This window comes from Gopherus evgoodei, chromosome 1 (genome assembly GCF_007399415.2).
Source record: "Gopherus evgoodei ecotype Sinaloan lineage chromosome 1, rGopEvg1_v1.p, whole genome shotgun sequence".
Lineage (NCBI taxonomy): Eukaryota > Metazoa > Chordata > Testudines > Testudinidae > Gopherus > Gopherus evgoodei.
Genome location: NC_044322.1, coordinates 191,179,006 through 191,204,326, shown reverse-complemented (window position 1 = coordinate 191,204,326; position 25,321 = coordinate 191,179,006). Strand labels below are relative to the sequence as shown.

Here is a 25,321-nt window from a genome sequence, read left to right as displayed (position 1 = left end):
TCCTGTTACCATAAAATGAATATATACTTGCTACCACTGTCATTGATATCAATAGGAGATCTGCCTCAGTTAAGGACTGCCCATAGCTCATAAAATGCTTTGGGACCTTTTAAGAGAAAAGGCGCTGTAGAAATTTAAGACATTTCTTCTCTTGGGAGTCCATTAGATTTGCATTAGTACTTCCGTAAATTGCGTTGATATTTCCCTGTGCCTGCAGCTTGCTCTACTTATAGTGATGATATTGAGTACATTTTCCTTCTAGTCATCATATTTTTATTCTTGTTGTTCTTGTAGCTCAAAGCTTTCAGTAACACACATTTCCAAGGAGCATGTGTAGATTTCACAGCAGAAGTTTCTGATTTTACATCATTCATACCATGTTCTTTTAAGGTTCTACGGGGATGGTAAGTGTGTTGTTTTACCCACCACCATTTAAAGTAGTTAGAGAGCACTTTTTGACCTTCATTAAATTTCAAATAATCAAATGTGTCCAGTGCATTACCATCACACTCCATATCGTCCTATACCTACTGTCTTGCAACCTGCTTTGATAACTCTCATCTTTCTGATGGAAGGGAACTTAATGCTTTTTGCTTTTCTATAGGAAGATCACACAGTTGCTGTGATTTGAATCTGCCTTTATGACTTTGTTCAAAATTTCAGGGACTCAATAGGGTAAATCTAGCTGCATTCCATTAACCCCTGTTAAAGGCCAGGTTGAGATTTGTATACCACGTGGAAGAGCAGCAGAAAATCGAATCAATCTTTGGTTTCACTTTTTTTTAGAGTACCGCTTTAAAAAGCAAACAAACCTTGTTTTATTTCTCATTCCCCTAGAAAATATTTGATCTTGAGAGAACTTGTTAATAACTGACTGCATCAGATAAATTTTTTTATTATGTTTGTTCTTTCAGTTGGCTCCTGTTTTACCAAGGGGAAATTGCTGATAATCATTGTGTGCTGGAAGAAGGCCTCTACACTGACCTCACTTCCTGTGGCTGTCCAACAGCAGTACTCAAATCCTTCAAGCCTGTGGAATATGTAAGAGCTTTATAGAAAGAATTATATTATAGAACTCTTGCGCTACGGTCATATACAGCAGAGATTGTATTAAAGAATAGAGTGTGATGCTCAGAAGAAAATGTTTTTTAGGCTTGTGGATTTTCAGTTCCACACACACATTCTGGGCAGAACATAACTCTGTTTTTGTATGAGCTGAATTCATATTTGCTTTTTCAATGGTCTTTATAGAGCATCCCAGCAAGATAGTAAGGAGTAGGTTTATGCAAATAGAATATTGTACTTCTGTCTCATTATGGGGTTCCCTTTACAGTCTCTTCCTCAGCAGAAATTCAGACCTTAACAAAAATACTCTGCACAGAAGAACCTGTAAGCTACATTACAATGCATATAGCTGCTAGCATGATGTTAAATTTGTTAGCCATCATTTTAGGGGGATATTTTACAGGAGTGTAAGATTTGCATCAAATTATGTGTCACTTGTTAATACTACTACATTTTGCCATCCAGAATAAAGGTTTATATTTCTGCTGGAGATTTGATATACAATATTAAAACATCTCGATAGATAAAACCTTTTAAAACCACATTTCAAAAGTTTCCAAGCTGGTGATATTTATTAAAAATGTCAAATTCTTTTTTTCTAGCCATGAACAAGTTAAATAAAAAATTCATGGGGGGGGGGTAAGGGTGGCAAGGATATTTGACTGAGTGAGGCCTTGGACCAGATCCTTGGCTGGTGTAAATGAGCCTGGCTGCAGTGACTTCAGTGGAGCTACACTAGTTTCCACCAGCTGAGAATCTGGCCATTGGACTTCATCCCTAATCACTTTAGAATCCCTTGATGAGATGGGGCTAATTCAGTGAAAACAGGGCTTTAAAAAGCCTGCTCTGAAGCAACCACAGCACTTAGCGAACAGGGGAGTTTTGAGAGGGAGTGTGAGAGCCAGATACACCTAATAATCATTCTCTAAACTTAGGCCAATAACGCCTCCCAAAGAAAAATAACCACATACAAACAAAGAACAACAAAACCCTGCAATAATAAATATAATATGGACAGAAGTCAAGCAGCAAAGTGGGGCCTACCCAGTTTTTTGCACTGAACACAGCATGTACGATTATCTGCCTTGTGAGCAGATGGCATGTATGCATTTGGTGCAAGCAACTCATGGCCCTCGGAGACCGATTACCAGCTCTTGAGACCAGACTGACTGAATGGGAGGCACTAAGGGAGACAGAGAGATAGATAAATGAGACTTTCTGGGACACAGTAGAGCAGTCCCATCCCGCAGTCCGACTACCTCTGTGCTTTTGAAGAGGATGAAACGATTGAGGAAGAAGAACTCTGAGCTGGAGCAAAGGAAAATAATCCCATAGTTGGGACCCTCCTTCCAGATGATATCACGGTATCCTCTTGCCCTGAGGATATCTCTCTGGGGGAGGGGACCACTGTTTTTAGGAAGAGACAGTTAATAGCAGTGAGGGATTTGATTATTAGAAATATATACAGTTGAGTTTGTGATGACTGTGAGAACAACGGGTGCGAAGGTTGCAGACTTCTGAGACATGTGGATAGACTGATGAGCAGTGCCGGGTGATCTTGCTAAGTTTATATTCAGGTTTAACAATCCACACCTACAGTTTGTAACAGTCTGTGTGGTTTTTGTAGTGTTGCTACTTGTCACAAGATTTCCAGGGTCATCCTACCATTTTGGTGATGAGCCTGAAACGTGCAGCAGGTCCCAAAATATCAGATGTTGCAATGTTCCGTCATAGCATGGGCCTTTTTGGACTCAGCGTAACAACGCTGTGAGGTGGGCATACAGTTTTGTGATGTGGTGTGGTAATGATCGCTCTGTCGTGATATGAGTTAGTCTCAGGGAGCAGCTTGGAAATACATCATCTCTAAGACTGTGACTTGTGTGAGTGCAGTGTTGGTTGTCTGACTGAGGGAATGATTTGTTCATATCAATAGGCTACTGAACTGGGAGAGAAGAACAGGCTTTGATTAGGGAATACTACAGTTCTTTATATCTATTGAACTTTGTTCTAATTTATGGTTGTTCAAGGTGGGCTGCCAGATATATTTGAGTGTGTTATTAGAAGCTTGAAAATAATTTCCCTGATTTAAGTCTGGCAAATATATTTTTCTGTTTCTCTCATGTAATTTAAGTGAACTTGGCTCCACTTTGGTTGGTTCGTGTTTCCATACTAGTATCTCTGAATGAGCCTGTCTTTCAGAACAAAGATCACTATTATGATCATGATGATGATTGGCTGGGAAGTAGCAGAGCAAAATCTATTATAAGTTCATATATAGATATATGGGAGGTATTCTCTTTTTCCAAGCAACATGTGGGCTGGCCCAAGCATGTTGCCTCCATGATGAATCCTGACATGATTCCCAAACCTTGGTATCATTTGTGGTGGTGTCATCAAGTCAAACATTATGGCAGAGTCTTAACACCTTCTCATTGCACTACTCTAATCCTCAAGCATGGTAGGAGAGCATGTCTATTTCTGTTCAGTGCTGGACTGGATGAGCAGATATATTGTCTGAGAGATAAAAACATTCTTGAAATGGTTTTAAAATACCCTAAATTGAATGGAAAAATTCCAATCTCTCTTCCTATCTCCTGCCTTCTGATAACTGATCAGATTTTCCCTCCTGCCCTCAGGGAGCAGGAGAGGAAGGGAAGAAATGGTTCCTTTTGGTTACAGGAGCCTCGTTCCCTGCTTGGCTTGCTCCCTTTCTCTCCCCCCACAAAGAAAAGGTTTCATTGAGGCCTTACCTTTTTTGTACGTTGCTTTTTTTTTTTTTTTTTTACTCGGACTGAAGGAATCTGGCCTTCTGGGAACGTCTAAGGTAATAAGAGTGTAATCTATAGGCCACTGGGCACAAGCCTGTTTATAGCTTGATAATCTCTCCTGTGCTCACTGAGCATCATGGGAAGGGAAACGAGAGCCCTGCAAGAGCAAGGAACTAGTCTTGATTTTACTTGAAATACAAATTTGCGATACCGTGAGCTGCTTCTACTGCTGTGAAAAATACCACTTCTGCAAGTGCATTTTTTTTTAATGTTCTGTTTTGAGTGGGGAAGGATATCAGTGTAAATATGTCAGTGCAGCAAAGTAAAGTATTTCTTAGAAATACAGCACCATAGTACTCCTGCAAGTTGTGACTGCTCCATTGCAGCTACTATTAAAAAGCCTCTGGGTGGTTGCAATGGCAGCATTCAGACTAATAACCCCTATACACCTCAAAGAAATGTACAGATTTTTTTTTAATAAAGTACGCTGTGGTAGGCATTTAGACCCATAATCCAGGTACATAAAACCAAGACACAGAGAGGATGTTTACCCTGGGAATCGGTTCCTGAGTCAGGAATAGATCCCAACAGTCCTAACTCTTTTATCGGCTCTAACCAATAGGCAGCCCACAAGGCTCACTTTGTACAGTACCATGAACTAATAAAAATGAGAGAACTTACTACTTGATACTCCTGGGGGGAATTCTGCACCAAAAAATTAAAAATTCTGCACAAAATATATTTTAAAATTCTGCAAATTTTAGTTGTCAAAATAACGCTACATAACCATGCCAGTTTCTATTATTTTGGTAATGTATCTCAAAATACCTGTCAGCAAGTATGTCTCTAACAATATAGACATACAAAAATTGCCCCAGGAGTAGAGAGTTAAAGAAACCCCTATGATAATCCCGTTTGTTTCTTTGCCCTTTCCCCACCCCACCCCCAGAGCTCAGCTGGGGGGCCCGACACCCACAACCTCTCCCCCGAGTACATGCATGTGATACTACAAACATTTAGTATCCACTCGATCCCTGATGTATTCCATTTATTCAGCAGATAATTCAGTGCAGACAAGAGGTGGGGGAAAAACCTACCACAAGTTTTTGTAACAAGGAAGGCAATTAGGCCCGAGTCCAAAACCCACTGAAGTTGATGAGAAACCTTCTGTTGACTTCATTGGGATAGGACTCTTTCGAATGAAAAATGTATGTAATTTTCATTTTGGAGTGAAATGGGAGGAAGAGAGATTTTTGGTGACACCTTCTCAAATCGAATTTATTAATAACATTTTCATTATATTTGTCATGAAAGATTGTCTGCACTTCCAAAAGGACAATGTATTTATATTTTTCATTTTATGATAGCAATGTGTTTGTGTGTATGGTGTCTTGAAGCTATTTTATGTAGCAACTTAACTTTTGCGGGTCTGTCTCTTTGTGTTGAGTTTGGATGGTTTTGAATTTGGTTTTCATGCTATGGGTACTTAAAAGTGAAAATGGAAACAAAAGCATTTTGAAGGAAGCTGATCTTGTTTTTGTCTTTCTTTTTAGTATGAGGTTTTTGTATGTGCTTTCTGCATTGGTAAAATATAAAATTCCATTGATAGAGTGGTCTAGATATGCTAAATGAAGGTGAGATGATTTGTGAATAGGGCTCAGTGAGTTGAGAGAAACTGTGTGAGAGGATAGCGTTGTAGAAGTTGAAGGTAATGCAAGTAATATGTGGGTTAATCCAGCAACTGAAATGCTACTGTGGAGAGAGAAATGAGTTTGGCAGCACCCCCACACCATCTGATGTATTAATACCAGAGTATTTGCACCTGTTAGCCTAAAGAGTTAAATACAAAGGTATTCTTTACTTGTGGATACTCCTTCCTGAAATAGTATGTACAAGTATCGTCCCTTTCTCACAAGACTATGCTATAGATCATATAACACTCCCTGTGTTTTAACTCCTTGCATCATAAATGAGGCTTTCCTCAGTATTAATTTTTGTATGAGCAAGGTGGTTTCATTTACATACAAAGGGCACTTTAAAAGAATTCTTCAGTACTTCTTCATGCTTGTAATAGGGAAGATTTTTTACAAAGGTTACAAGTATAACATAGTTTCAAAATATTTTCCTGAGAGAACTTTTAGAGCAGCCCTGAGCTGGGCTGGGGCAGATATTTCCACATCCTGGAGAATTGTAAGTGACTTTAATTTGGATATCTCGGCTTGCAAAGCTCTCAAGGGAATGGGAGTTCAGCTTAGTAGCCAGAACACATGGAGACCCTATCCAGCGACAGTCAACCTCCTTTCCTCCAGTGCTCCCCTCTCTCCGCACACACTCTCTTGAGAGGAGCTAGGTGGTTCAGGCTTTTTTCTTGGGAATTGGTGAGACTGAGGTTTTCCTCTGGGTGTTCGTTCCCTCTTTTGTTCATGGTCTCTCCTCCCACTCCCCAAACTCACCATTTATTTGGTGTAAGAACTGACCTGTTACAAGAAAGAATCCTCAGCAGCCAGAGTGCTGCTGCCCTGCAACAAACTTTCCTCTGGACTCTCAGGACTCTACCATAGCTATCCTTCATTAATGGCCTCTCCTGTGAAATGGGTTCGGTGTCAGTCCAGAGGTGTCCTCAGCATTTAAAAAAAATAAATCACCATCATAATCAGCACACTTGTTTGCAGTCTCATCAGAAAGGCCAGGGATCCACTGAGAATGGAAACTACATTATTCTGCTGCCTCCTGCTGAGGGGTCAGGCGTATGGGCAAGGAATGTGAAACAGCTATTCAGGTACCCCTCTTAAAGCTGGCATGAGAAGCAGTGAGATGCAGGGTTTCTTGTGTATCAGCCCATTCCAGGAACTTTTCATTTAGGGCCCAATTCTGTCACCCTGTCGCATGTTGGAGAAAGTTCCTTTACTGTGGAAGTTGTGTCACTGAACTCGGACAGGGAACAGCGTGGTTCAGTGGACTGTGACTTAGGAAACCTAGAGATTCTGTTCCCTACTTTGCTACCGACTTGCGTTACAGTGGGTGAGTCACTTTGCGTCCTAATTTGTAAACCCGAGGTAATGATATTCACCTTCCTTTGTAAAGCACTCTGAGATCTAGGGATGATGACACAATATAGAAGCTGGGTATTACTATTACTCAGTAGGTAATGTATTTCTCAGCATGAGTAAAGCTGGCAGGAGTAGACCCGCAGGTATGTAAATGCATCTCAGCATTTCACAAAGTTGGGTGGTGCACTGGATTTTTCTTTTGTTAGTTTGGTAGCTTACTCTCAAGACCTAGCTACTTTAATCTGTTATAGTAGTTTCCATGGGAGCTATGAAAACAAAATCGGAGAAAAAAGCGAGGCTGAATTGCTGCTGCCAGCCGTTGGCATGTAATGATGTAAAGCATGTAATCAATCATTGCACTTTACATGGCTGTAGAATATTGAGCCACATTGTTTGTTTAAGACAGCAATTTTTTCCTCTTTGCTCTTTATTTTTGTAACAAGATTGGTTGATTCCGTGTTAGAGTTTCACAAGAAAGGTATTGAATCTTGCTTTCTCCTATGGCTCTCCATCTAATAAATGCTAATAAATAACTTCAATGAATGCACAGTGTAAACTTGTAGATTGGGACTGCGAAATATCTGGTGAGCTTTCTTAGGCCAGCCAAGTTTGAATAACTTTACTAAAGTTGTTTGAGGGTTGGAGCCCTTTTGGCTCCCAACAACTGTCAAGCAAGTTTCCTGCCTTAACTCTTAACACAGACATGATCATGCTAGATCAGATCAGTGGGCCATCTAGTCCAGTATCCTGGCTCTGATTGGCTGGTACCAGATACTTCAGAAGAAAGTTCAAAGAAAAACCTAATATGGGGAGTTGTGGAATAACTTGCCCACAGGACAAATTTCTTCCCAGTCCCCATTAGTTAAAGGTTGACTTATGCCCTGAAGCACGATTTCATATCCCTTCCATACATTTAGTTTTTTAATATTGTAACTCTTTCAATCTTGCCAAGCTGTTGGCCTCAGTGTTGTCTTGGGGCAATGAGTTCCACAGGCTAGTTGTTCATTCTGTGAACTCCATAAGCCTCAGATGCAATAAAATATTTTTTTCAAACTGGAGGCACAGCTAGGAATATAGCAAAAATATTTTTTAAATCATATTAGCTGATCATGTTAGCTCATGCTGGTGTATTAAACGGTATCTATACTAAGTGCTAAATGGTATTTCAGATGATGTTAATTCCTTTTTTAAAAACACCTTTTTTTTCTTGTGAGTTCTTCATCTAGACAGACAGAGTTTAGCATGGCTGTCAGTCTCTCTTCAGGTAAAGACTTGGAATTGAGAAAATAAGATTGTTGCAGACTTTGTGGCTAGATGGAGAAACCTCAGCAGCAGCTGCCTGTGTTCTGTCTATTGCTATGAGTTTCACTTTCATTAGCCCTAAAATTAAAATTAATGGAAATATTGAAATCAAGCACATTCCTCCTCCCCCTACCCCCACCCCACTCCCAGCCGCATAAATTGTCCTGCCTCTTCAGAGGGGTGGAGGGCAGCAAAGGAAGATGAATGACATTTCATAATAGGGACGTTATGTCTTTGAATCTCATTTTGTGTTTTGGAGTGTTCAAGTTGAAAGCTCTTTCAAAGTTATCTCAGGATGGGTAACATAGATTCTCCTCATTTTCAACATGCTTGGCCAACTTTTCTCTCATCATGTGCTACACGGTACTAGTTAGCAGAGGAAAGCAGTTTCCTGGAGGTGTAACAAGCAGTCACATACCAAGGGCAGTGAGCCAGTGACAATAAATTCATAAGGCCTGAATCAGAATCGAAGTCTTTGTGAAATACATGTCACTAGAAACTCTTTATAACTGTACCTCCTTGGTTCATGAAGTTTATATCCTCTTAATGACTGCATGGGCGTAAACATTAATCTTAGATTTTTGTGTTTGGTTTGTGCATCTTCCAACTCTTAGGCCATGTCTTCACTGAGGGGGAAAAAGTGTGTGTTTTTGCTTCAAGAAAACAATCTCTATGTATATCCTGATGAAGGCACCGGTAATTTTTACCTAGATGTAGCTAGTGAGGTCAACTCTATACCCCCTACCTAGAGTTTTCCTTGACTAGCTACATCAAACTAAAAATTCTAAAGTCCCTGGTCTCCACTAGGATTTTGCATTGAGTTATCTAACTCGGTGCAAAAACGTGTCTCCTTTGCAGTGAAGAGATAGCTTCCTGATTTGTGAAGTAGTACTATGTATGCTCTACAGAGATCATCCTTGTACCTCATTTTCAAATAATGGTTATGATCTTTATCTACAGTCAATAGTGCCAAAAGACTTGTTACCAAAATAAGTTAAAAATAACATTAGATGAAAAGATTTGAATTTAAGTGATTCCTAATTACTTGATTTTTTTTTCTGGATCTTTTGAAGGGAAAATTCAAATTCTTGATTAAAAAAAATCCACAGTTTTGCAGTGTATTTCTTTGTTCAATATTTAGGGACAGATTTTCAACAGTATTTAGGTGACTAAAGATTCAGGTAGAGGAATATTCAGCACCTAACCTGCCTAGGCACCTAACTTCCCACTTGAAATCAATGGAAGTTGCAGGTCTGACCTGCTTATGTGCTTTTGAAAGTCCCATTAGGCACCTTTCTGCATTTTCAAGAGCCTAAATACCTTAGCAAATCTGGTCATTAGTGTCCAACCAACAGCCACTGATGTCAATGGGCACTACACTGTGGTGGCAAACCATTAGACCAGGGGTCAGCAACCTCTCAGAAGTGGTGTGCCGAATCTTCATTTATTCACTCTAATTTAAGGTTTCGCGCGCCAGTAATATATTTTAACCTTTTTAGAAGATCTCTTTCTACAAGTCTGTAATATATAACTGAACTGTTGTTGTATGTAAAGTAAATAAGGTTTTTAAAATGTTTAAGAAGCTCATTTAAAATTAAATTAAAATGTAAAGCCCCCCAGACTGGTGGCCAAGATCTGGGCAGTGTGAGTGCCACTGAAAATCAGCTTGCATGCCACCTTCGGCACCCGTGCCATAGGTTGTCTGACCATGCTTCCTCGACAAATATCAGTTCCTAGGAAAGTTTATTATCCAAATCAAAAAGCTAAAATACTGGTAAATGTTCACATTCAGATTAGACCAGAATCACAGAGAGGTTTAAAAACTGAAATAGACAAATGAAGGTCCTAGGCAGCATGCCAACAAGGTGCTGTATTGAGTAACTATAGGTTCTTCTCTCATAGGATTTTGCTGAGCCTTCCATCAGTGTGTTTGCACTGGAATGCTGCGAGGGCAGAGAGTTGCACTTCAAAGAAGCTGTCAGTTCTGTTCTAAACAAGGACCTTCACTTTTACACCCAGTCCGTATGGGTGAGAAGCGGATTGTAAGTATGGTAGAAATATTTCTGAGACTGAATTTGTGTTCTCCTTCCAATTGCCTTCCTATATGATGAGTTTTTGCTATATTTGTTTTGGCTGTGTGTGACAAGTAAAACTGGAGTTTCCCAACATTTGGGGGAAAGCAGCATTGGAACTCATTTGTACCTGGACCTGAGCAGAATACAAATGTGAGCCAGTCAGTAAATCAAACCTCCTGCCACAAGAATCTGCTTTTTTAGCTGCTTAAAAGAACAAACAGTGACCAATAAGGTGTTGAGCAGGACAAACCAAGGAGCAAAAAGTAAACCATTTTTAGACTTCCATGAGAAGCATCTTGCATCCATGAAGTGACCCTTTCTCCACTGCCCTTGCTTCTCCTCACCCTCAGAAAACTCCAGATATCCTCTATCCTGGCTATGCTTTGTGGCCTAGATTCAAAAGCCTCCATCAGCCCCCTTTTTGCACGGAGTCCCATATAGCCACCAAGTTGAGCTGGAGATTGCTGACTACGATTCTTAGCAGCCATTGAGTATACAACAAATATCTTCCTTTTTTTATTTTTTAAGTTAACCTTCAGCTCGTCATCCTGTTTACTCTCCGTATTCATATGACCAGGTTGGTCTCCGAGCTGCCTTTGGGCAGTTTTAACGTCACCATTATAGACCCCTAAAGCGAATTCCAAAAAATGAATTTAGACCTCTATTTTTCCTTCACTACCATGTGTAATGTACATTTCTATGCTTTTATGCAGTATTTTAAAAATAACACTTCTGTGCCTGTGCTGAGCCCACACATTCAATCACCAGAGAGAACTGTAACTTTTACAGAGTAACAGTATACTTGGGACCCCTGTGATATCAATGCTGAGCATCCTTCTTCTTTTTATTCTGTGTTTGTACAAGATGTAGTACAAGGGGAGCTGATCCCTTACTAGGCTGCACGGTTGTACGATTAATGGAAACGATCGAAATGTCTGGTGTCGTAAGGCTGTTCTCACCCTTCTTTTGGCTCTGTTGTATGAAGCAGACTTAGCAGTAGGTGTGAGCGGTCAGTGCTAAGTATCGTGGCCTTTGTATAAAGTTGCTGCCCACTTCAAACAAAGGACATTAAAGTGCTTTTTACAGGAAAATTAAGGGAAAGGTAAGGATGAGTGAAATCCTCACCCTCCGTGACCCACCTGTGATCCAGCCATGCCCATGTCCGTGTTCCTCTGAGTGCTCTTTGAAGGTTGTCTTCATATGGCCTGAAGCACTTCCAGTAACATGACATGGTTGGGAGTGGCACTGGGTTGGCCTCATTGAAATGCACAGCCTTATTTTTCACATAACCAGTTTTTGCAAAGGTAGTTAATGATTGAACTAACTTTCTGGGCGATTTAAGTGGGTATTACCAGTGCCTGTAGACCTGTGGGTGAGTGTAAACTGCCTCAGACAGCTTTGCCGGTGTGCTTTCCCTCTGGTTTCAACATCACTGCCATTCCAGTCCAGAGCCCTTACTAAATACAGATTGTTTGCTCTTGTTGTGAGGTAGCTTAGAGGCCAGTGACAAACAGCAGCAAGATTTGAGGTTGAGAATAACAAATTAATTTTCCTTGTGACCTAATCCAGTTTTAGCCTGAGACCTTTGGAGAGGAAAGGCTAGTGTTGTGTGCATTTGCCATCTAGCTGCTAACATTTCATTATAAATGTGAACGTGCATATTCCTACCTCCTTGGAGTTAGCATGGTTTGCCATGGGCCAGCATAGTGGAGTGTCCTTTCCCTTAAGAATCTGCTCAGGGGGATGTTTATGGGCTTTCTCTGCCTCACATTGGGATGGGGGTGGGGGATATTAAATCATCCACCTTGACAGGATTGGCTGGGGTGGGAGGCCAAGGCCCATACCAGGGAAAAACGGGGTGAGGGAGTAAGGAGCACTAACCTTCCCTCTCACTCCTTACTATCGCTGGCCATGTTAATAGGCTCTCTACATCTGGGAAGAATCAGTGCAGGTATGGAGAAGTCCTGAGAGTCTCTCCCTCAGGACTAGTTCAGGGTTGGAAAGAAATTTTGCCCCCCCCCCCCATAACAGTTTTGGCTGAGCTGCTGGTGGTTTTTCACCTGTCTCTGAGCATCTTGCAATATCTCTGGGTAAAGATTGAGGGGATAGGTGTTGGACAATTGTAGGGCTTTCATTGGGATTCCTTCTGGGTGGTTTGTCTCAACTAAGAGTCCATGCAGCAAGATTTAGTGTTCTCTTGTCCTGTTGTCCCAAAAGGCAAGGTCAGCTTTTGGTAAATAAAGAGACTAAAGACAACTGCAAGTTTGTGTATATGGGGTGGGATCTTACTGCCATGCAAAGGCCGAAGGCAGCAAGGGAAGAAGGCTAGGTAGGGATTGCAGCTTGGAGGGGGGCCATAGCCCTGAGTGGCTGGGCATAGACATGCCTATAGACCTTAATGGCTTTGGTTGGAAGGAGACCATAAGGACTGATGACTGCTGGGTACCAGTTTTGGTTATCTTTTGAGTTAAGTTTTACTGTGATTTAGAAGTTGAGTAAAACTGCAGCAGAGACCTTTAAACCATAAAAGCAATAAGAGCTTTATTGGCAACACACCCACAGTTGACGTTGACATTATCTTCATATTAAACTTTGATCAGCTATTAGAACTCTTTCAGGTGTGCCAGGTCACAGACAGTCATCCTAGCTAGTTGGGCTAAGAAAATGCTCAGACTAGGTCTACACTACAAACTTGCATCTGCGCCACTGCAGCTGCACCAGTGTAGCGCTTCTGGTGAAGATGCTCTAAGCTCTCCCATCAGCTTAATAACTTCACCTCCACAAGAATCGGTAGCTATGTCAGTGGGAGAATCTCACAGTCTAACCCAGCACTTAGGTCGGTGTAACTATATTGCTCGGGGGTGTGGATTATTCACCCCCACAAGCGACGTAGTTATACCAAAGTAATTCTGTAGTGTAGATCAGGGGTCAGTCTAAGTGACTCTTCCTAGGTTTATTTCCATGAACAAGACACAGTTATGTCTCTGCAGCTGAGTGTGACAAATACGTAAATCCTTTGCAAGACAATGGGTTGAAAAAGCAGCTTAAATACGTGTTCTCTTAATCCTATTTGAATCTGCACCTTTGTTTGTGCATTCCTTTGGCTGAGGTTTGTGTCACCTGAGTGACAGGACTAATCGCACTGCACCGATTTCCTCATGAGCACAGAGCTGTAGCCTCATGTTCTCTATTGAATACCCAGGGTAAGTGATGTGTTTTTATGGCTACAATTCACATTTTCTTGTTTATTGAATACAGGTGCAGTTCCACACTTGTCTTTTTATTATTACAAAAAAATCTTCTTTCCCTCTCTCCTGTCTTTTATGCACTAGAATAATGCTTTGGTAATAGACACTGTATTTACATTGAGACTGTTGGGCACTGCTAAGACTGAAGCTCTTACCTCTGAGTGAGCAGAGATTTTGCCCGAAAACATTTCAAAAAAATAAAATTGTCAGCAATATGGTAAAATAAAAATGAAGGAATTTATAACTGTTGTCGGTCTTATTGAATGGCTGTTAGTCAGGACTGACAGGACCCCTTTGAGGCTTATACACAAACATACACTGCCTATGAGTGAAGTGTGCATGATCAGAAGAACTTTCTCCATAGTACGTAAATCCACTTAAGGTACTCTACATATCTGGCACAGTAATATAAATACAGTTAATACTATCATGGAAAGCCTTTGGGTTTAAAAATATTAAATGTTATTTATGTAGCTTTGTTTTGCCATATTTAGAGTGTAGCACCTTAGGGTTTTGTTTTCTATCTTTATTCAGGTGGATTGCATACGAAGGAGGAAATTTCTCAGGAAAACAAATTCTGCTAGAACCCAGCAAGATTTCAAACTGGACTGAATTCAGTGGCTGGAGCGTAATTGGCTCCCTTCGTCCTATGAAGCAGGTACTGTAGGAAAAAGTGTTTTGGGAATAAGCTCCTTTTCACTCCTTTAAAAAAATGTATTTAATACATAAGTATCGGCTGAGAAATCTGACCAAATCCTGATCCGACTGAAGCTAATAAGAGTTCTGCCATTGATTTCAATGGGAGCAGTATATTATCTCTGAAATTGGGTCCTGGTGTGGGCTACTAGGCCCTATCAAAAGTCACTGAAGTCAAGGAGAGCCTTTCCATTGACTGCAGTGAGCTTTGGATCAGGCTTATAGAGAGGAATAGACTTGTTTAAAGACTTCAAGTTACAGAGAATCCACCAATTATTTTAGTTTAAAACTGCAAGTGACCCAGGCTCTTTTCTACGGTGAGAATTTTTTAACTTAATAAAAACTCCCCCCTCCCCCGGGCTGGTAGGTGGAAATGGTTGTGTGTGTGTGTATCTGGTGGGGTTCCGTGAGCCACACTTAATGGTAAAAGAACCGCACCTGGCTCGCAAGCCAGTTTGACCACCCTTGCTCTAGGCACTGGCCTTGCTTGCTCCATAGACCTGCCGTTGGACAGCTGATCCAGACTCTTACTGTCTGTTAAAGTTACAGCCTTTCACTTCAGAAACATCACAGTATCCTTTCATGTCACTTGCATTTGGGCATGCAAATCTGCCACGTCCATTCTCTTGCCAGCACAGAGGCTCCAAGGAATGTTACAAGATGCTGCTATTTTTTTTAAATGCTGTTTTTTATGTATGCATGTAAAGCTACTTGGATCACTAAAGGGCATTCATATTTGTCTAGATGCCAGTGTCTTCAGTGTAGGGATATGATCCGCTCCAAAGGAGAGCTTGTTTGCTTATATTCTTCTGCCTTCTCAGTGATGTGCAACAGAGCAAAATCAAAGTTTTCAACTTAATAACTAGCAAAAAGAGAGTGAAACATGTCAGAAGTGACTAATACTTAATGGATGGACAAAAATGATTCCCTTACTTTATAATGAAGATTCTCTCTAATGGTGGGGATAATTGTGCACATAGTTGCAAATGTTTTGGGGTGGGCTTTTCAGGGCAGGATTTTAATGAGCGTGATGTTTAGATTTCAGTTTAAAAAAATTCGAGGAGGAATTTTGTCAGCAGCTTTGAACCTCCTTTTTTCAATAAAGATCCCTCTAACTCACAATGCAGTATACTGGTGCTGTTTCAGTGGCCTTGAGGTATGTCATAGAGGAACTGTTTCTTAAGCTAAAACCTCTCAGGAATAGCTTTGCACACTTCCCCTGTAATGAGCTCTGTCATTGGTGATACCTGTTCAGTGCCCTTTTTAGTGTGTGTTCATGTGTAACATGAATGGCTATAAATTAGAAGCCGTCCCCACCATTGTTGCTTGTGGCCATCCACCTGCCATACCTCATCTCTTGCAACAATTTTTTATAGCATGTTCCTCCATTCCCCAAACCCACTTCACATCTGAATATGGAAAAGACATGTTGGAATGGAATATAAATTGGGGAAAACTGCTGTAAGAATGCTAGCTATGCTGGAGCTGGTGGGAGGCTTTGCTCACACCTGCTTATACAACATATACAGTATAATGGTGCTTTTCTAACTATCAGCCGGCAGTTTACTTCAGAATAAAGAACCGAGCCCAGGATAAATACTTGACGGTCACTGGAAACCTATCAGATGCAAGAGCTACTTCAGTGTGTGTTTCTCCATACAATGGCAAGAATACCCAGATCTGGCACTACTGTCATGGACTCTTCAAATCCAAGGTGAGTTTCTGAATGTTGGAAGTGCAATATATAAACCCACTCTCCTTTTGTCTTGACTGTGAGTCATTTTCCATGGTCCCCTCCTGCATCCTTATAATAGCCTTCCTCTCTTCATGCGCCTTTCTTCCATCAGAGCTCTCCTTAAACCGCACTTCCTTCTATCGCTGATTCTCTTCACTGTCTGCTCCCTGGGGTGCTGGAGCAATTTATATAGTGGGGGTGCTGAGAGCCATTGAACCAAACTGTAACCCTGTACCTAATGGAAACCACTTCAAGCCAGCACCCCTAGATCAAGCATCTCTGCTGCTCCCATGCCTGAGCCTTACATCTTACTTCTTCGTGTTATTGGTGTCTAAATTAGACAGAAATTCCTCCTGGCAGGAACCAAGTCATCTATATAAAGCACTGTGCAAGCGCTTTGGTTGTTACGTAAGTGAAAAACGAAAAAAAAAACCCAAAAGCCTTTTAACCCTGTATAGCTTTTAAACGAACATCTTTAACTTTCCAGCATGTGTTAAGGCGCGCTTGCTCTGAACATGTCAATACGTGATATAGTCACTTCTTGTGTAAACCTCTGTGCATTGAGATGAAAACGAACCCCTGGACATGTTATGACATTCTGTTTCCCCGTTCTGTTTTGCTTTCTATCTGTTAGGTACTTTTTAATGGCCCCCCCTCCACTTCCATAATATCTGAGCACTTCATAATCTTTAATGTGCGTCTCCTCACAACACCCCCATTAGGTAGGGAAGTGCTATTATCCCCATTTCACAGATGGGAACAGAAGCACAAGAAGACAAAGTAACTTTCCCAGGGTCACACAGGAAGTCTGTGGTGGAGCAGGGAATGGAATTTGAACCTGGGTTTCCAAAGTCCCAGGCTAGCGCCATAACCACTAGGCACCATCATTCCTCGTTTTGCTTTGCTTGTGTAATAGTAATATGCTGGCAGTATCGTCTCAGTAAAAATTATATAAATTGTATTAATCCATACAGTGAAAATTATATAAATTGAGTTGAAGGAGGAAAAACTGCAGTTTTGATGCGTAGTTCTGCTGTTTAGACACAACCCTGAGTGGGGCACAGTGCAGAGTCTCCAGTCCCCAGGCAGTGCTTTTGGATGAATTCTACTTGGGGAGACCAAAGTCCAACACATGTGCAAGAGGAGTACTCCTCCCTCTGCTCCCGGAGTGGATAAAAATCAATGATTTTTAAAAATTTAAATTTTTTTTGGTTTAAATTAAATACAGGTCTGTTTTTTAAAATTGTCAACCTATGTTAAGGGCTCAACTTATTGTAATCTAATCTATTAATATAATTTAAATAAAATACACAATATTCATCAATACATATTTGCTGACAAGTTTAAGAAAGTCAAACCACTGAACTGCTGGAAGTCACTGGCTGAGCATCTGGAACTACAGTTTGTTGAAGTGCTAAACCAGCTTTTGACAGTTGTAGCCTCTTCTGCAGGTGCAGAGAATTTTTTTTTCCATATTGGCTTATTCAGGTAGTTCAGTTCAGGGACTAGTTCATTCAAAGTTAAACCAATTGGAAATTGAAAAAGCAGAAAAGTTTGTTTTCCTCTTCCAAAGTGTGAGAAGATGAGATCATCTGGTTCTAAAATCTCGAAGGACAATCTGTTCAGTTCACTAACTACAGATAATACTTCCTCTGTTTAATAAATTGTTTTGTTTTAAATGCAAAACATGTTTTGATAAACTTTCTTTTTCCATGTGTCCAGCACATTTAAGATAGTTTTATTTAGTTAAAAAATCAAATGCTGTCTTTTATGCACTTTTGATTTAATTTGAATTTCCATCCAAATAGTGCTTGACACAAATCACTTAAAAAACAAAACCAAAAAAACTCCTCAAATATATCATTCACCATTTCCTAACATAATGAAAAAGCATAAAAATTAAGAAACTGAGTGAATGCAAATTAAACTACAAAAATGTGTGTATAGTGCAGTTGGTCTTCAACATTTTTACGCCCAAGAGCACTTTTTGAATTTAAGGGCAACCCAGGATCTACCGAGGCCCTGCCCCTTCCCAAAGCCCTGCCTCGATCACTCCATCTCCCCCCTGCCCAATCGCTAGCTCTCCCCCCACCCTTTCACTGGGCTGGTAGGGGTTTGGGGGTTGAGAGAGGGTGTGGGCTCTGGGCTGGGGTCGAGAGGTTTGTAGTGTGGGAAGGGGCAGAGTGGCTGGGGCACTCTTGGCTGGGGCAGAGTGTTGGGGGTGTGGGCTCTGGGAGGGAGTTTGGGTGCAGGAGAGGGTTTAGGGTGCTGGCCAATGGGAGCTGCAGGGGCAGTGCTTGCAGGCAGGAACTGTGCAGGGAGGGAGACCCCTGCCACCCCGGGGCTGCGCTGGCCACTTCTGCGAGTGGCGTGGGGCTGGGGCAACAGGGAGCCTGCCTTAGCGGCAGCCCTGCTACACCACCAGAGATCGCAATCGACCAGTTGGTGACCACTGGTATACAGCATACTCCTGGTTAGCAAAATTAAGCACCAAATTTAGTGTCAAGGCTATATTTAACTTCAAATCCGCGTTTTATCAACCCAATGAGAATGAATCTTTGTTTAGGGAAATAACTAAAATACAAATCGAAACATGATTAAAATTATTTAAATCATGATTAAAATTAATCTACCTTGGCAGCATGCACATTGTGAAGGCCTTGCACTGTCTCTCCAGTCTGCATAAGGGACGATCACAATGGGTATGTCTACATAGGCCACGGCAGTGAGCTGCTCAGATTGACGGACTAGAGGTAGCGGGGCTCGCGCTAGCACTCTAAAAATAGCTGTGTAGACAGCGTATTGAAGCTCTGGAGGCCACTCTTGTTGTTTTTAATTTAAGTTTAATAAGGGAGATATACCTATCTCCTAGAACTGGAAGGGATGCCAAAGGGGCATTGAGTCCAGCCTCCTGCCTTCACTAGCAGGACCAAGTACTGGTTTTGCCCCAGATCCCTAAGTGGCCCCCTCCAGGACTGAACTCACAATCCTGGGTTTAGTAGACCAGTGCTCAAACCACTGAGCTATCCCTCCAAGACTTCAGAGCCTGCGCTCCAACCCAAGCCACAACTTCTAAGTGCTGGCTGCACAGCTATTTTTTAGAGAGTTAGCACAAGCCCCAAGTCTTTTGACCTGGGTTGGAAAGTTTGCTTCTGCTGACTCTGTACGTGTACCCAATAAAGCCTTCAAGTGACCTGCAAAGGAAGGAGTAAAGAATTGCTGAGGGTTTTCTTTTTCTTGCATAAAGCCTGCCTGAAAGTTCTACTTAATTAAACTGTGATTAGAGATGTCAGGAATAATGTCTGCTAGTCTAACCAGTGAACAAGCTATTAGTTATAAGTGTGATGAATGTAATCTGCTCAGAGCTTAGTGGTGGGGTCCATTACTAATTACAACACTCTTATTTTGAGGTGTCGGTTGCAATGACCAGATTATTTTTTTTCCTCCAAATCTCTTAGGCTATTGCTGCATGTCTTGATATTGTCAGTGGCAGAGACCTACCTGGAGCTAAAGTTGCACTGTGGCCAGAACATGGAAAGGCTAGGCAGAAGTGGAGGCGCAATAAGGATGGAACCATCAGTTCATACCTCAGTGATCAACTGGTTCTTGATGTCAAAGGTACTAAAAAGCTCATCTGCTTTTATGTTTTTGCTGTAGGCAGTTGTGGCTGGCTGGGCTGTTCCAGTTGTCTGTACCCTCAACCAGCTTGCACAATATTAAACAGTCAGTTGTGGCTTGGAACATTTGTCACCTCACCCAATAGAATAAACTATGTATTTTTGCCAATCACTTTTAGTGTGTGAGACTGAGAAAAGCAGAGTCATGCTCATCCATAACTCCCTAAATCTTGGTAACTTTCACCAGTTTCCACTTCACAACTAACATTTACTAAGGGGAACGTTTTGAACACTACATTGCAGATGACGTTAGCAAAACAGACCTTTTTTTATTTTTTTTCCCCTTCATTGCTCCTTGTAGCTGATCCCAGCTGTTTGACCAGCCACTTATCAGTTTTCCTTTAGGGAGTGCAGAAAGACAGTGTCTGGAACTAGCATTTGTACAAGATGAAAATGCAATTTTATGTCCTAACAAAACTCCCACCCCCTCTTTACCATAACCCTGTTTTGGTACAATGAAAAACTGCCAAAAACTGTAAAATACCAATCTATATACATTGCCCTGTGTAAAACCAGATTAGTATCCAGTGGCTTCTTCATACTGAATCTTTCCAGTATGCTGTGGTAGAGCCTCACTTTCAACTAAAGAGCCAGCTCTTATTACCATGTACTTTTAGTGACAGCAGGAGTAGAGTGTAAATCAGCTACACAACCACTCGGGAGGGCAAATTACTTGCTCTTAAAATTTTCAGGATAGTGGTTGGCACATAGGCAACCTGGGCTCTACATCTAATTCTTGCTGGGCAGAACTGTGTTGCAGGAAGTGCAGCTAAAAGGGAGCATTGCTGTTTAGGAAGCAGAATTTCTCAAGACCTGCCAATAGTGTGGTAGCCCTGGGAGCATATAATGGTACAGTGATTCTCTAACCGTGGTGAGCAGAGAGCAAGCTGATCTGATAGTACTGTCTCCTCTTCATTTCCAGCTGTTGAGATACTTTAACTACATTAATCCTTTTCCATGTAGCCAATTGCTGTAGCTACCCGAGGGGTGTTATACAGTCACAAATGCAGGAAATGGTTTGCACAATGGTAAATGGGAGAGAAAATGTCCAGGACCACCTTTGTTTTGAAAATATAGTTCACTTTATTTAAAAGTGTATTGACGCTGCTGTTAATGATTACATCTTCTTGATTCTTGCAACTAGAACTTACGGACTCAAGGAAAAATATATCAGCACCAAAAAAGAGTTCCCAGCCCACAGGCGTTAAAATTCGGGCTCCTACGTTTTAATTTTAATTAATCATTAATTTTGTTGTGCGTAGCTTGATCCTAAATCATTAAATACAAAATTTTCCTTATTAGCAACATAGATGACAGGTTTTAAAATATGAAATCAGACATTTTAAAAAGCAGTGTCTATTTAACAGGATACATGTTGAAATTGTTTAAACCTGTACTGCTTTATTTAATCCAGGATCTAATATTGAAGTGATCAGGTTGGTACAGGAGTAATAGAATTGTTGAATACTATATTCTCTGGGTGTCTGAAAACACATTTAAAATGCAGTTATAAATAGCAGGTCCCTAGGAGCATTTAACTCTTTGGTATTTGCGGTTTGTGACCTGTTAATGCAAAATGCACAATAGTGCTACCACAGTCATCGTCTATGCTACCTGGAGTCATGTGGGAAACAGATAGTGAAAGGCAAACTCTGGCTCAGGATTGTGGCATTCTACACCTGTAACTACGCTGATAGTTGTAGCTGGAGCTCTGGATTTGCCAGTTACAAGAAGCAGAAATGCATTTAAGGGAATGGCTGAGAGCCAGTGTTCAGTTCTACAGTCCCTTAATTCTTCACCCTGGCAAAAAGGCTTTTTCTGAGCACAGAGGTACACTTGAAACTAAAAATCCCTCTGAGGGAAATAATAAAACTGAGAGCACGCTTTCTATCTCTCTGGCAATTATGCAACTCTTATTTGGCCAATATGGATGAAACTGGCAGCTGAAATCTTAATGTTTGGTTCCTTGTGCTATAATGCAAGAAATCTATTGGAGAGAGTTCAGGGAAGACAATACAAGGAAACAGAGTTAGCAATGGGATGAAGGGAGTGAGATTTAGGATGAATATGCAGGGGGAAATATTAGGCTCTCTAGTGATTTCCAAAGGGAAGCGGTAGCAAACCCTTTGCTTGACACTGTTTATTGGGTCTAGTTTTAAGAACCAGAAAATGTACTGTGAAGTACAATGCTGTACAGGATAAGCCTGCTGACATTGTTATAGATCTCTCCCACCTCTCATTTCTATGATCAGTATTTTAGTGACCTGTGTCTCCAGGGAAGGACATAAGGTACAATCAGCAAGGTGAGGAGAAAAAGGGCACAATCACAGAAGACCCAGGACAAAGATCTCCAGGAGGGACCAGGAGTACAAAGGCAGCAGAGAAGAGGTTGTGTGTAACCTTTGAATGCTATTACCCTCCCCATTCAAAGGCTCTGAGTGGAGCGGGGAAATTCAAAGCACTCAAATTTGACTGTGGTGGAGGGAGATGGAAAGAAGTGTGGGGAAGAGGGGTCAAGTGAATATTGAGTTTGCAGACTTGGAGAGAGTGAGTAGAAGAGACACAGGGTGGAGTTGACAAGTAGTGGTGTTTAAAGTAGAAAGAAGCCGAGAGCCCTCAAGAGCAGATAGAGCGAGTGGAAGGTGGAGAGCTTCTGCTCTTTATGAACATTCCATTAAGACACAGCACCTCTATGCCACTGGACAGAGTGACAGGCACTGTAGCCATTTTACAGCTGAATAAATTAACACCCAAAGACATGAAGAGTCAATGCTGTACTCCCAGTGACAATAACCCACTCTCCACCTCCAAAACCTCTGCCGCCCTCCAAAACCTCATGCAACTTTTGGTTGCTCTAGGAAAAAGTCCATCTTTAACATGAGATTCACTTAGAAGTCTGAGTAACTTTGCAACGAGTTTTCTCTATTTTATAGACACTTAATTTTCAATGTACAATATATGTACTCCATTGAACAAGAGTCAGTCTGGTTTGTTTGTAAGTATGCTGCATTAACCTTGCTTTAATGAACTTCTATTTTTAGGAGGAAATTATTATGACAAGAACTACGTAATTGTCAATCATCCCCTGGAGAGTGAATTCTCACAGAAATGGGACATTGAAATATTGTGAGTAAAACCACTACAAAGATTCTGGAAATATGGCCCTAAGTGTGTTATGAACACTGTGTTTGAGAGAAGGAACTACTGAAGTCACATGCCACTGGAATGTTACTCAGCAAGTCCACTCTACGTCTTCTTGTTAGACACTGACTCCCAAACAACTGAATTTTGCACGTTGGCGAGGCGAGGTTAATGTAATGTTTTTTTCCTAATATTCACACATGACTCCATGTTGAGGTCTTCATCTTCTTGAGGCACCATTTAAGCTTATGTTCCTTTAACTTTCACTAGTCCTGTTAATCTTTGCCTTCACTTAAAGATTGATACAGTAGCAAAAACTTGGCAGTTTATTGCTAAATAGCCTTTCCTGTGTGACCTGTTAGGGTATAATATGAACTAGACTAACTTTTGAGGAGAAAGGAAAGGAGATGGTCTGATGATTTTGGATCACCTGTGTAAAATTAAGCCCTTATCTTAAGTAGTACTGCATTAAACGATAATAGGCCAGGTGCCAGCCCATGAGTCAGGGTAGAAAGTAGACTTTCATATACAGATAGTCATACATGCAAATATAGACTGGATCAGGCTAACTTTCTAAAAGGCCTTGCTGAGTGTACAGGTTAAATTAATGCAATACATTTTGGTCTTAAAACTACAGTATATTCAATAGCACCTTTACAAAACAAATCTATCTTGTCTGTGTGCTAATTAATACCTTGTGCTGCGGGAAGTTAAAGAAGCAAGCTGATGCATGCTAACATCAGCATTGTGTCTCTCAGCTGAAGCAATTGCTCATTCTTTAGGAAAAGACCTGAAGATGCTGGTGACTTCCAGAAGCACAACCTTCAGTGAAATCTCAATGCTATGCAACATTTTTTTCAGTTAATAAAGAACGTTTGCATTTCGTTTGAGGGAAAAAAGTGTTAACTATTTATGTGAGGCAGATTGTATTAAAAGGGGTCCATGGTTTTCACTTTATTCTTTCACTCACTGGAGAAAAAAGTGTTTAAAATTTCCATTATGAAGTTCCCCCAGAATGCAGTTCAATATGTAAAGCTTTTAAGTGAGGAATCTTCTCTGGCTCCTGTGGTTTTTGTATTGTTTATTAAACTCTGAAAAGAGGAATACAGATTAGCTAAACCAAAACATGAACGATTGTATTGTTTCCTATAGCTATTTTATGTTAATATCTCATCCTAAAGCCCGAAACAATGTAAGATTATTTTTGTATGAGGGGGAATTCTAGAGTGATATATTTTGAATACCTGTACCTACTTGCACTTATTTACTCTTACATTCTAAAAGCCAAAAATCAAATACAGATCTGTAAGTAAGTGACTAGGTTTGTGACTGTATATATTTTCTCATTGAAGCACTTGTGTAGATTTTTCTATGAAAGACTGTCAATATACCACAAGTTTTAAATATGATTTGTACTTTCTAGTTGTAATATAATCCCTTTTCCCTCAAAACAATGAGTAGGTCACAGCTGGTGTATCAGTGTTTTATATAATAAAGTAAAGCATGTATATTTTAATTGTAAAAACTTCTGGAGGATTCTTTAGCTTGTAGTATCTTGTACTGTGTAAATGCAATAATTTTTGTTTTTGGCTAAATCACTGAGGAGTGATTTCCCTCCCCAGAACACCAGTTTATAGCATTTAAACAAATGGCATATCTACACTGACTGACACTTTTCTCTCTCACTGGATTAAAAATCTGCATAGGAACAGTTATTACAACAGGATGTGAAATATCTGCATGTTTACCTGTGACCCTCAATTCTGTGAAGCCATTTCAGAGTACCCGGAGATAAATACTCAAGTGCTGCTGGTTATTCAGTTAGGGAGACAGATAGCATGCTGGAAGATATGCCTTTATGGTCACTAAAATTAATAGCACTTCTTGAACAAATAGAAGTGTCTAGCTAAACTGCATCAGAGATATTACCTTTACAATTTTCTTATGCTATTTCAATGCTTCGCTCAGCCCTGAAATTCAGTCACTCCTCCAGCGGAAGATTTTTTTTTTGATAGCGTGTGATGATAGGTCTTAAGTAATTGTAATATTTCCTACAAAGTCCTGGTGTGGTACCTTTTTTACAAAAGGTGGGGATGGGGTAGCATTGAGGTAACCAGTTCTCTCCCAAGGCTGTGGAGAAAAGGCACAATTTTTTTTAACCTGTTTCCCTAGGGCCAGACAACACAACTATAGACAAAGCTGTGTCTCAGGTAAGGGACACCGAACAGCATGAATGTTTTTGTACTTACCTCTGCCTCTTTGCTGGAAGGCTCACTTCCTAGTTGATGATGGGCAGAGCTGTGAAAAACAGGTTAGCTGGCCTTACCACAAGTCATTTACTTGGACTAGTCCTGTGTCCCCACCTTTGAAGCAGGTACCCATTTTGTGGGGGAAAACCCATGCAAAGACAACTGTAGGCTTGAAATGGGAGTTAGTCACATTATTTGCCACAGGGTAGTTCATTTTATTGTAACAACTGTGGCTTTGTTTGCAGTCCTCCTGCAGCTTCTAGGTAACTAATGGCCATACTTTAAATTCTTCTATGTGCAGTGTAATAAAAGGCA

The 25,321-nt window shown here is 40.8% G+C and overlaps 1 protein-coding gene across 2 annotated transcripts in view; it reads left to right on the top strand.

Moving 5' to 3' along the window:
• CRYBG3 (crystallin beta-gamma domain containing 3) overlaps positions 1–24,282 on the top strand; it is a 142,598-nt gene extending 118,316 nt beyond the window's left edge. For both annotated transcript variants that reach the window (XM_030581399.1, XM_030581408.1), the window contains 7 exons: positions 295–404; positions 915–1,041; positions 10,088–10,227; positions 14,043–14,166; positions 15,760–15,918; positions 19,398–19,557; positions 22,658–24,282. In XM_030581399.1, the coding sequence (XP_030437259.1) occupies positions 295–404; positions 915–1,041; positions 10,088–10,227; positions 14,043–14,166; positions 15,760–15,918; positions 19,398–19,557; positions 22,658–22,746 (909 nt within the window). In that variant the 3' untranslated portion in view covers positions 22,747–24,282. The remainder of the gene's footprint in view (positions 1–294; positions 405–914; positions 1,042–10,087; positions 10,228–14,042; positions 14,167–15,759; positions 15,919–19,397; positions 19,558–22,657) is intronic.
• Positions 24,283–25,321: the final 1,039 nt, after the last annotated feature.